The sequence below is a fragment of the Neofelis nebulosa genome, chromosome 13 (genome assembly GCF_028018385.1).
Source record: "Neofelis nebulosa isolate mNeoNeb1 chromosome 13, mNeoNeb1.pri, whole genome shotgun sequence".
NCBI classification, from domain to species: domain Eukaryota; kingdom Metazoa; phylum Chordata; class Mammalia; order Carnivora; family Felidae; genus Neofelis; species Neofelis nebulosa.
In genome coordinates, this window is record NC_080794.1 from 38,945,276 (window position 1) to 38,957,397 (window position 12,122).

The 12,122-nt window shown below is 49.5% G+C and overlaps 1 protein-coding gene across 21 annotated transcripts in view; it reads right to left on the reverse strand.

Moving 5' to 3' along the window:
- Positions 1 to 12,122, reverse strand: part of CAMK2G (calcium/calmodulin dependent protein kinase II gamma) — an 87,238-nt gene that overhangs the window by 53,593 nt on the left and 21,523 nt on the right. For 8 of the 21 annotated variants that reach the window (XM_058698371.1, XM_058698376.1, XM_058698378.1 and 5 more), the window contains exons 1-2: positions 2,114 to 2,310; positions 685 to 779 (exon numbers count right to left, since the gene is read on the reverse strand). In XM_058698371.1, the coding sequence (XP_058554354.1) occupies positions 685 to 779; positions 2,114 to 2,178 (160 nt within the window). In that variant the 5' untranslated portion in view covers positions 2,179 to 2,310. Of the gene's footprint in view, positions 1 to 684; positions 780 to 2,113; positions 2,315 to 12,122 lie in introns of those variants that run through there. The other 13 variants (XM_058698383.1, XM_058698366.1, XM_058698364.1 and 10 more) reach the window with 6 other exon arrangements.

Genomic DNA, 12,122 nt, shown 5'->3' on the forward strand with positions numbered 1-12,122 from the left:
ATCCTCAGATCTGGATGCAATGCTGCTCCCACCCGGGCCAGGCAATTGAGATTTCCAGACCATGAGGCATCACCCTCTCCCCAGGACAGGCTGCATCTGCTGCTGCACCACCAACTTTGTAATTTGATCAAAAAAGCAATCAAGTTCATCTGGCAGGATTTGTTCCCGAGAAGCCCTCGCCAGTAGCAGCCTCCCCTGATGTTTACAGATTCCCTTCCCTTGGGAGTCTGTTCTGCCGCCTGGTGGGCAGGGGGAGGCTGGATTTGTCAGAGCTGTTCACTTACTGCATTTCCATCCTAAGTCACCACTGGGGCACAGAGAATAGGACAGGCCTGGGGTGGCTACCACTACCCCCAACACAGAGACTCCAAATTTAGAGCTCCCCATTCCATGCTACCACCACTCCCCACATCTCCTCCTCCCTTAAAAACCAAACTCCCTTGAGCCTTCAGGGTCCATTCCTTCTCATAGCTATCTCCATGTCTTACATCTTTCTCATTCTTTTCTACCTGAGCACTTCTGGTTCCCCATGCAACTCCTTGCCTGGCTTCCAAGTCAACCAACCCTGAAATCTCAATTCTTCTGCAGAGGCTAAAATGCACAACTCCTAATTCCTGGAACATCTTCAGAAGCTATAGCCCTTCAAAGCAGTCTAATGAGAGGCCAAGATGGGGGAACACTCACCCCGGGCAGATAACTTCTTGGTATTGATGATTTTTGCTGCATACTCTTGCGTGGAGGTTTTCTTCACACACCTGCGGACCACAGAGAAAGCACCCCTGGAGGGAGAAGGGGGAAAGAACTGGGACACGGAGCAGAGCAGAGTGACACAGACACGCTTCGGGTCTGAGAACAGCGATGATCGCATTACCACCCCTTTAGTCAAAATCACACACACCAGCATAGTGACCATCACCATCCAACGTGGGGCAGAAGGATGAGGCCACTGCATGACACTGAACAGATGTGACGGAGGACCACCACATCCCACTCCCACATCTAGTCACTGGACAAAGCAACACCCCAACCTCAGGCTGTACATCAGGAGCTGGTGGGCAATGCTTAAAACACACACCTGCTGCATCTCACAGACAGCTCTGCAGTCCCAACCAGGAGAACTAGGAGAAGGGACAGAGACCCTGCCCTTCTCTCAGCGGGAATAGTTGAGGGTAGGGGAAGGGAAGATTAGACAGAAGGTATAATCCGGAGAGGGAAATCTCCCTCAATCATAGGGGAAGATGAGGAAAGTGAGCCCCCACAACTGGCTTCATCCCACTGCATCCCGGCTCAACTGACAGCACGGAAAGAGAGGATCTCAGACTTCAATAGCTCCCCAACCCTATGATATTTTCCACTACTTTCCCCCCAAATGGGAACTCGCACTCTCTAGCTCTGGAAACGTCTAGGGGGGCGGGCAGGGCGGGGGCTGCAGTGGCCGGGCTCGGCGCCGCGGGTGGGGGTGGGGGGGCCGGGGCTGCTGCAGCGGCCAGCTCAGTGCAGAGGGGAGGGGGATGCTGCGGGCTGCGGCGCGCGGCTCCCGGGACCACTGCAGGGATAGGGGGAGGGGATAAGGGGGTGCTGCAGCACTGCCCAGAAGCGGGGCTGGGATCCTGGAAGCATCACTAGCGGGGGGCGGGGCCGGGCACCAAACATCCCCCCCACACTCGGGCACCGCAGCGGGGTTGGAGCCGCAGGGCCAGGGAGGGTCCTGAGTGCCAGGCGCGTGGGACCTGAGACAGGGTGCTGAGTGAGCTCTTGAGTAGGGTGAGGAGGGGGCGCGGCGAGCAGGCGGGGTCAGAATGGGGGGCGCCTGATGGATGAGGGAGGGGCGGGGCTGGAGGGCTCCGAGGAGCGGTCCGGGGGCTGCAGTCCCCGCGACAGCGCGGTGTGCAGCAGCCTGGGCAGCTGCTGCAGGGCGCGGAGGGGGCTGCGGGGCAGAGAGCTGGGGACGAGGGGGCCCCGGAGGCGGCAGGCGGGAAAGGCTGGGGGTGGGGCGGGCCGAGGGGGCGCTGCAGCGGCCGGTGCAGGGCCGGGGGGCGGGGCGAGGAGCCGCATAGCGCCCGGGCGGCGGGGACAGGGTGGGGGGCCGCGGCGGGCGGCGTGAGGGCCGTACTTGCCGAGCTCCTCGAAGAGCTGGTAGTCGTCGGTGAAGCGGGTGCAGGTGGCTGTGGTGGCCATGCTGGCGGGCGGGCGGACGCGGCGGTGCAGCCCGCGCCGACGTCGGTGCACAGTCACCGCCGCCCGGCTGAGGGAGCAAGAGGAGGAGACGGGGCTGAGCCCGGCAGCACCGCGAGACTTTACCGGGGAGAGCGAGGGAGGGAGGGACACCCCCGCGCCCGCCCGCCTGCCCCGCCCCCAGTCCCGCCGGCCCCCCGCCCGGCCCCCAGACCGCCTCCGGGGAGGGGCCTCCTGCCGCCGGCTCCGCCCCGCCCCGGGAGCCGCCCGGGTCTGGCCGCGCATTCAGGGGAGCAGAGGGGAGCAGAGAGGAGCGGGGGTCCCAGCCCCAGGCCACCTCGAGAGAGCCGAAAGCCTCGCGACCTGTGGGTTTGTCCCAGGGCAGACCCTGCAAGGGCTCGGAATGTGCGTGCTATGTGTGTGTTTTGGGAATATGTACCGGTCTGGACCACCGAGTTTTCTAGCAGTCTTTAGCCCCCAGACCGGCTCATACGACGTGGAGAAGAGGCCAAGGTCAAAAAGTCGGCGTCAGACTGCACACGCGGGCGGCGCCCCCAGCCTGTGCAGAGCCAGTGCTCTCAGCAGCCTTCCCTCTGGAAGCTGATAGTCTAGACTTGCGTAAGCATCAGGGCCATTATTAGATAAAACCCTTCAGGCACGGTTTGTTCAGGGAGACCAGGCCAGAGCCAAGGATGCAGGTGGAACTTTGCCTTCCTGCACTCCAACCTTGGAGATAAGACAATGTTCTCTCTCAGGCTAGTAACGGCAGGGATGAAGTGGGAATGATTAGAAACGTTTTGTGCGGTTGTGGGCTGGAAGAGCAAGTGGAAGGAAGGAGAAAATATCCCCATTTTCTTTCAGCACACCCTGTATTTTTATTTTATGGCATCCATCACAATTTGTAATGATATATTTACTGCTATGAGAGGCAGTAGAGCTAGAATGTGGTTGTCTAAAGAGTGAATTCTGATGTCAGACCGCCTGCTTGGATTTATGGGCAATTCATTGACCAGCTGTGTGATGTTGGGCAAGTCACTTAATCTTTCTGTGCTTCAGTACCTTATCTGAAAACTGAGAAGAATAATATTATCTACCTCGCAGGGTGGTGAGTATTAAATGGGCTAAATCACATAAAGTACTTTGAAGAGCTCCTGGCACCTAATTAGAACAGAGGTAGCTATTATTATTTAATATTTGTCTTCCCACTAAATTGTAGGCTCCAATAGGGCAGGGCCCCTGCCTCCTCTGTTCATCATTGTGTACTTAGCCCCAGACCCTCAGGAAATCTTTGTGGAATGAAGGAACTACTTAGGGCTGTGGTAGGGGGAGGGAGCTACCATTCCTTCCTCTGTCCCCACTGTCAGAGGAATGGTAGGACTGAGGCACATAACTGTCTCAGTGGAGGAGAAACACACTGGGCAGGTTCCCGACCTGCCCTCCCTGGGCAAGTGTACCCCAAGTCCTGGGCCAGCCCCAACTGGGCAGGATGGAGTTGGGCCAACTGCTGCAGCTCAGTCTTGATTACAGCAGGACGCCCACTGGGAGTCAGGCCTCCATTGTCAGCAGGCTGGCTCACAGAGAAGGCAGCTGAGAGGCTGAGAGGCTTTCCAGTCTCCCTGGCTGCCTCCCTGAGGGGTGGGTGGAGCAAATCTCCCAGGGAGGGCTCCCCTCCTCTCCTTAAGCAACAGCCCTGGGAGCTGAGGAGAGCCAGACTGCCCAGTGGGGGCGATTTAAGGAATAGGAGAGGAAAAGCATTAACAGATTGTCTAGGAAGGGGTCAGAGAGGGCCAGAGGAAAGGGCTGAGGTGACAGTACACCATGCTCCACCCCTCCCCAGGGCAACAGGAAGTAAGGCGCTGGGGAGTAAGGCCACTTCCTATCTCAAAGCACTGGGGTGAAAGCCAGGTTCCAAGTCCCGGCGTGGGACTTGGGCAGGGCAATGCAATGAGATTATATATGGGGATGACAATCAGTCCTGAGTTTCTGTCATCTACCTTAAATGCAGAAGTGACAGCTAGTCTGCACTCCAGAAATAGGGGCTGCATATTAATCATCAATATGCCCTTCCCGAGCCCTCAGGACAACTTGGTTCCTGACCTCCTCATGTTGAAACTTAATATTCATTAATATAAGGTGGAGTGAGAAGATGCAGGGAGATCTGAACAAGCACAGACTAGGGCTACTGGAAAGTCCCCTAGGGTATCCCAGGAAAAAATGTTAAAACAGCACTACAACTGCCAGGTACCTACTGTGAGAGGGGGGGCTATCTTCTCCACTGAGCATGAGGGTTCTACCCTGGATATTTGAGGGTAACCATATAAAGCACTTTGCAATGAGCCTCTGGGTAAAAGGAAGAGTGATGAAAAAAATAGTGGGGGGAAGCCTTGGGGATGACTCACAGTACTGTGTAAGGGGAACTAGCTAACTTTCAACAAATGTTTATCAACTGCCTACTATGTGCTTGGCACTGCTTCTCATTTTGAGAAACATCCAAATAAAGTGGAAAATTAGACTTCACAATCAAAACAAAACTCAAATCATTCTCTCCTTTTTCCTTTCTATGTTTCTCTCTCTCTCCTCCTTCTCTCACTACTTCTGTCAACAAGTCAGACTCTGACATGGCCAGAGTGGCAATTCGGAGCCTATAGACACCTTTGTGTGCACACACAAATACACACCCTCATACACACCCTCCCGATTCCCATTGCTGTAGTACCTACGCAACCTCCAGCTACCCCACAGAAATTAGGAGGAAGATACATATAAATAATAACGAGTTCACCAGCTCCCTGCGCATCAGTATCTATGGCAACCTCATGGGGTCCTCGAGCTGTGCTGTTCTGGTTGCAGCAAGTCCCCTGGGCAGCACCAGCACTCAGGCTGTGCCCACAGCACGGGGAACAGGGAATTACACAGGAAATTGATGCCCTGATAATCACCAGAGGGGTTCCACTGGGTGGGACCCTCTGTCATTCCTCTGCTCTTTCTCTTTCGAGGCTCCAAAAATTGCACCATGGGACTTGCTCCCTGAATGAGAGAAGCCTCCCTTCCTAATTTTGGAATGCAATTCTTCAGACCTGAGGAAAATGGGGCAGTTGAAAGTGAGGTGTTTAAATGCAAGGGGGATGACACTTTTGGAAACAAACAATAGTTACCTACTTGTTGGGGGATGTTGTAAAATAAATTTGGAGAGAATTTAGCCTTGTGCCCATGAGGAGTTTTCAATCCATATTCCACAGAAATGTACAGGTTACATGGTCATGCCACAGCAGCTACTCAACATATGTATTGAGGTTCAATGTAAGGTTTTGTTGAAGAAGAGTCCCTGGCTTAAAGACGTCCCTGAAAGAAGTTTGAAACTCACTGGACCAGTGGCTTCCGAAGTCCCCTCTAACTCTAAGATTCTATGGCTAGTTTTGGAGAATTAGGGGTGATGAGGTCATGGTCTCTCTCCAAGGACTCTAAGAAAATTATTAGTGGTGAGGTATTTGAACCAGTGACAACATATGAAAATGGGGATAAGAAAGAGGGAGAAAGACAAATGAAAACATTTAAATAAACAGTTCCTAAGCTAGGGGGCCTGGTGAGGGTTGCCCCTCTCTCCTCTGGAAGACACATCAAATCACAACAATGCACAGAGTAGTTGCAACCAACCTCAGTAACTACTCCTGATAGCAATCGTCCTTAGTAGGAGTGTTTTCCCATCCCTGCTGTGTCTAAGAACTGAAAAAAGGGTTAGGAACCACAGATTTAACCAATGACTACAGTATTTCTTAACAGAGGATCTGAGGAATGTAAGGTGAGGGGCTGAGCTCTGAAGGATTGGCCACAGGGGATGAGATTTTGGAGGGGATGTGATATATATAATGTGAGGAGCTGTAGTATTTGGAGTGAGGGGCTGAGGGACTGGCAGGAAGGAACTCCCTTCCATTTCCCAGCTAGAGGGCTGATTCCAAAGGACAATCTGATTTCCTTCTGCCTTCCCACCCCCAGTCCAGGTCAGGGCTCTCTCTCACCCCTCCACCATCCTCCTAGAGACTATGCATTCCTTGAAGATAGAGGGTACCTGATCTTTCTCCTCGTATCCTTAACACAGAGCACAAAGCCTGGCATATAGTAGGTACTCAGTAACTATTTGTAGAATGAATGGAGTATTGGGGGCAGGAAACTGAGACATTTAGGATGAAGAGGGAGCACAAGAGGAGAGGTGACAAAGCTGTTATCAGAGACGGAAGGGAGATACTGAGGTAAGGGGCCGGCTGCCTGCACCATTGGGGATGGATGGTCAGGGCTGGAAGAGTGGCATGTGGGGCCCCCTGGTGGGCAGACCTGAGGCACACAGGATGCTAGAGGGAGGGGATGGAGAGCTAGAGGCCTATGAATGAGAAAGAGAGGTGTGGTGACAATAATAAAACCATAACTGTAGTTAACCTTTAGGGAGAGCTTGCTACCAGAAAGTCATAGGCACTAGGTACTCTAACCTATGCTATTCCATGTAACCCTCACCACCACACTGTGAGTGTAGGGGCCGGGCCATCAGCCCCATTTTATAGAAGAGGAAACTGGAGTTTAGAAAAGCAAAGTAGGGGCACCTGGCCGGCTCAGTTGGTAGAGCATCTGACTCTTGATCTTGGGGTCTTGAGTTCAAGCCCCATGTTGGGTGTAGACATTACTTAGAAAGAAAACAAGGAAGGAAGGAGAGAGGGAGGGAAGAAGGAAGGGAGGAAGAGAGGGAGAAAGAAAAGGAAAGTAGCTTGCCTAGGAGCAAACAACTAATATGTTGTAGGGGATGATGTGACTGAAGAGAAGTGAAAAAAAAGTGGGTATTGAGGTGGAAGAGAAGTAAATGGCATGCAGGGTTCAATATAGATATGATCATACTAGCAATGGGATCCAGATTGGAATCTTAAACCCAAGGTGGATTTATCCCAATCTAATCCTAGTCCTGAATCCAGATACTTACTCAGAGGAGATACTCATTCATTCATTCATTCATTCATTTCTTTAATCTTGTTGCTCACTATTCTGTTCCAGTCACTTGGGAACCTAAGAGAACAATCTGACAAAATTCTTGCCCTCATGGTACTTACATTGGACTGTAATGTAGTCCTGTATGGACTGTAATGCAGTCTGTACTGTTGGCAAGCAATTAGCCTAGAAAGTGGTCCCTTTAGACTGGAGTAAGTTCCACAGAGAAAATAAAATAAAGCAATGGGATAGAGTGAGGGAGGAATGGAGAATTTCTTTAACTGAGGTACTCAAACATGGATACTCTTGGAAAGGGACTTTTAAGGGAGATCTAAAGGATAAAGAGGCAGTCATTTGAAGACGTGGGGCAAGAGCATACCTGGTGGAAGGAACTGCAGCAAAAGGCTGAAACAAAATTGGTCACGGTATATTGGAGGAGTGGAAAGAAGGACTGTGTGGCAGGAACAAAAGGGCAAGTGGGAAGCAGTAGGTTAACAGGACCTGGTGACCCCAGTAAACCCCACTGTCCTGGTACAACTACCCTGGTGCTCCTTCCAAGCTGTGGGTCACAGGTAGTCCTCAGGGGCAGGCTGCCTTCATGCTCACAAAGGCATGAGACCTGAAACCCCAGCTCAATGCCAGAAGATACCTTCATCAAGAGTGGACATAAAAATGGGCCTGAAGCTGGAGATGATGCTGTTCCTTATTTACCACAATAGAGGGCGGTGAAGGGGGGCTCAGGGTGACCTCTTAGTGCCCCTGAGGTTTTGGGGATGTTGTGCTGACGGGTTCAGGGACAGCCAATATCCCCTCAGTCCATTTAGACAATATCTTACAGCCCTAGGTAGGCGTCAGTCCTAACTCTTATAGGGGACAAAAAGATGGGCCAGAAATAGGCCCTGCCTCGAAGGAGCTTTACTCACTGGAGGCAAGAAGATAAGCACGATAATAAAACAATGATACAACAAAAGATAAGTACCATAGTACAAATGGCTACCTGCATCACATTTCCCTTCCCTTGCCTAACCTCCAGTTCTCTGTTCAGGTGCCACTTTCTCCGAGTAGCTTTCCCTGGCCTTTTGACTACATCAGATCCCTGAATGGCAGCCTCAAAGTTCCATCCACCACTTCTTCAAAGCGCTTGTCCCAAGTGTAATCTTACATGTGTTTGTGTGACTACAGACTTCATGAGGGTAGGGTCTGTGTCTGTTTATGTTTATCCTGTATCCTCTAAAGTGCCTGGGGCATCGTAGTTACTCAATAAAAAATGCATGGGGGATAAAAAGCAAAGTACTATGGGATTTTAATGGGGGAGCAATCAGATCAGTTGGAACAATTGGAAAAGCTGGATGAGCTAAAAGGAAAGGAAGGATGTTGGCAGATGGAGTTGTAGGTGAGGGGTCATTGCTAGTAAAAAAGAGAGTGTGAATCAGACCCTGAGATATTGAGTGCTTGGAAGGTGTTTGGGAAACTGGGTGGTCAGGTGAGCTGGAGGGGAGGGTGGAGTGGAGGAAAAGAACATAAATCTGGGGACCAGCAAGATGTAAATAGTATCTGGCTCTGGGCCAGGCAGGCTAGGCCTCAGGAAGGACCAATGTCCAACTGTCTGACCAGACCAACTCCAGAGGGTCTTAGATCCCAGATCTGGGCTAGAGATGATTACTTACCAGATAATTCCGCTTGAATGTCTTGCTGTCCCCTCAAATTTAACATGATCCATAGCCAAATTAATCAGATTGAGAGAGAGTATAACATAGTGGTTAAGAACAATAAAGTCAAATAAATCCTGGCTCCTCCTCTTACTAACTATGGGAGTCTGTGCATTTTGTGACTTCTCTCTGCCTCAGTTTTCTCATCTGCAAAATAGGGATGATGATAGAACTCACCTCACAGGGTTTTATGAGGAGTACATTATTTGTACATGAGAAAAGTAAAACAGTGCCTTTCATATTAAGGGCTCAGTAAATATTAATTATTATAATTACTTCTCTTGCCTTGACCAGTTTTTCTCTCCAGTTCCTTTGGCTGTGACAGTGACATGACTATCCTGCCAATGACCTATGTTCAGAATCTTGGAGTCAACTTTGACTCATCCCTTATCTCACTTAGAGGCAGATGTGGGTGTGGATTCTGCCACTTACTAGTTGTGTGACCTTGGGCAAGTTTCTCAAAGTCCCTGAGCTTCATGCTCCTTCCTGGTAAAATAAAGACGTCATAATTTTCACTATAGGGTCCTTATAACAATTTAATGATAATATTTGTAGGTTAATGGCTCAATTCCTGATGCTAAATAAATGGTAGTTATTATTATTTTCATCCTGTGTGTCATCAGGAACCAGCACCAGTATATTTCACCCTTTAAATGTCTTTGTGTCTATTCCTTCTTCTGCATTTCCCTCCCACCACCCTAGACTTGGCTTACCTCACCCTCCAGAGTTACTTCAGTAGCTCTCCTACCTTTGTCAACTTCATTTTATATTTCACTTTTCTTTCTTTCTCTTTCTTTCTTTTCTCTTCCTTTCTTTTCCCAGTGCTGGGGGTAGAGCAGTGAACACAATAGAGGCTATCCTTGCCCTCAGGAAGCCTACCTTCTTGTGAGAGGGACAACCTATAAACAAATAAATAATATGTCAGGTGGCGATAAATACTACAAAGGAAATCAAAGTAGGGGAAGGGGATGGAGGTGCTGTTTAATGTAGGGTAATGAAGTAATGTCCCTCTGATAAGATGAACATATGTGCAGAAATCTGCAGGGAATAATATCGCTTTCAGTAGGTCACATCTTGGCTGAAATGCTGTTTCCTTCAGAATTATGTATGAATGCTTATGTATAACTTCTTAGCCAATTCTAGCCAATCTTGTGATTTCATACCACTCACAGAATGCCCCTGTTTCTGTAGACATGCTTAACACATTAAGAATGTATATCATTGGATTAATAGTACTCTGATCATGATATCAGTGTGAACATTTTACTCTTCCTTAAATGTGCTAAGTTTTTTATGATGAACGTAGATTACTTGAATAAGAGCAAGAACAATAACACCATATTTTCTTCTCATCATCTTATTATAAACTTCATGTAACTCTGCAAGGTAAATTTTATATCCCTGTTTTACAGATGGGAAAACTGAGGCACAGAGAGGTTAAGCTAAATCTCTGAATTCAGCTCTTGAAATGTTTGGCACCTGATTACAGGCTTGCTGTTTGCTTACTTTAAATTTTAGTTTTGCCTTCTTAGAGCATAGGTTTCTTAAGGGCAGAGTCCTTGCTTATTCCTGTATCTCCTTCTTCCCCCTCCTCATGCTTTTATGTACTGTACATAATGGGTGCTTTTTTTTTTTAATGTTTTTATTTATTTTTGAGACAGAGAGAGACAGAGCATGAACGGGGGAGGGGCAGAGAGAGAGGGAGACACAGAATCGGAAGCAGGCTCCAGGCTCCGAGCCATCAGCCCAGAGCCTGACGCGGGACTCGAACTCACGGACTGTGAGATCGTGACCTGAGCTGAAGTCGGACGCCCAACCGACTGAACCACCCAGGCGCCCCTAATGGGTGCTTTTTAATGGATTGGCGTGTTTGATGTCTCTTGTCTATTGCTGTGATATGGTTCATTATCTTGCTGATGGTGCCATGGTGTATACTCTTGACCCTGGGTCCAAGGATGGAGAACATGAAGCTCCTGGTTTCAAAGATGTGAGGGAGCTGGACCTCCACCCCAAAAGGGTAGTGATTCTGCTTGTCCACTAGGGGCCGCAGTAGGCCTGGGTTTAGAGAGACATCAGGGCTGTGGATTACTCAGCAGACCCCACCCCAGGAGTCATTTCCAACAGCAAGTCTGTCCTAGAGCCCAAAGCCCCAGAGACAGCCTATCAGTGTACCTGGCTTCAGTTTCTTCCAATAGACCATCAGATTCCAGGACCTGGAATGAGTTAGCTCCAGAATAAAAGCTGCTGATGGCAGCTAGATAGCAGGAGTATGCTGGCAGTTTCCAGATGCCCCTCAATTAGCCAAATCAAGAAACATGCATGGAGCACACTACTGAGCGCCTGCTGTGTACCACGTAGCATGCTAGACCCTGGACTAGCTTGGTCAACAAAACACACTCTTATGATCCCAGCTCTTATGATCTAAGGAGGTACGCAGACAAGCCTAAAAATATTGTATTGTGTGATAAGCTGCTAACATGATTTCTGTTCCAGGGTTAGTTAGCTCTCCTTGGGTCTCATTTCAAAGTAGGTTATCCCATGGGATATCTACCTGCTTTAGAGAAATGAAATAAATAAAGATGAGAGACAGAGACAAGAACCTTTGTCCACATTTGGAGAATCACTGTGGAGTCCCCTCCTCTCTCAAGGTGGAATGGTTCCCAGTGGCTCCTGGGAGATCTGAGGGTGTCTGGGGTTGGGGTGGGTGCTGGGGGAAAGGAAGTGCCAAGCCACCTCTCCACAGCTTTTTTGCTCTCCTTTCTCCAAGTGGCCTGGGAGCTTTGCTTAGGAAGGAAAGATTCCCCAGATTTTGAGGTGTGACCCAGACTGCTGGTTTTCTCACTGATTTCTCTTTGCCTCTTTCTTTCCTTTGCTCCTTTTTCTCAGATGATTTGTCAATCAATGTATTTATCAAATGAATGTTCTGTTTAGGGTACTCCTTTTTATCCAGAAACATTAGGTCAAGGAAATTACAACAGTTAGAGAAAGAATATAACTAGAGAGGTAAAGACAGACACCCATGCAATGCAGCATTTTGACAAGTGCAAATTGGTAGCCACAGACACTCATCCCTGGGGGCTATCCCTGGGGCTGATGTGGTCTTGAGGAGACTTCCTTCCTGGACAAGGTGACCAAGACCTTCCAGGATGAGCCTTCAATCTATTCCAGTGGGGTTTCTCTGGGAGAGATATCCTCAGAGAACAGAGGGGAGGGTAAAACATCCCCCACACCCCAGCTGTTCCTTGTTCATTCCCTTGTGCCTGGACAAGG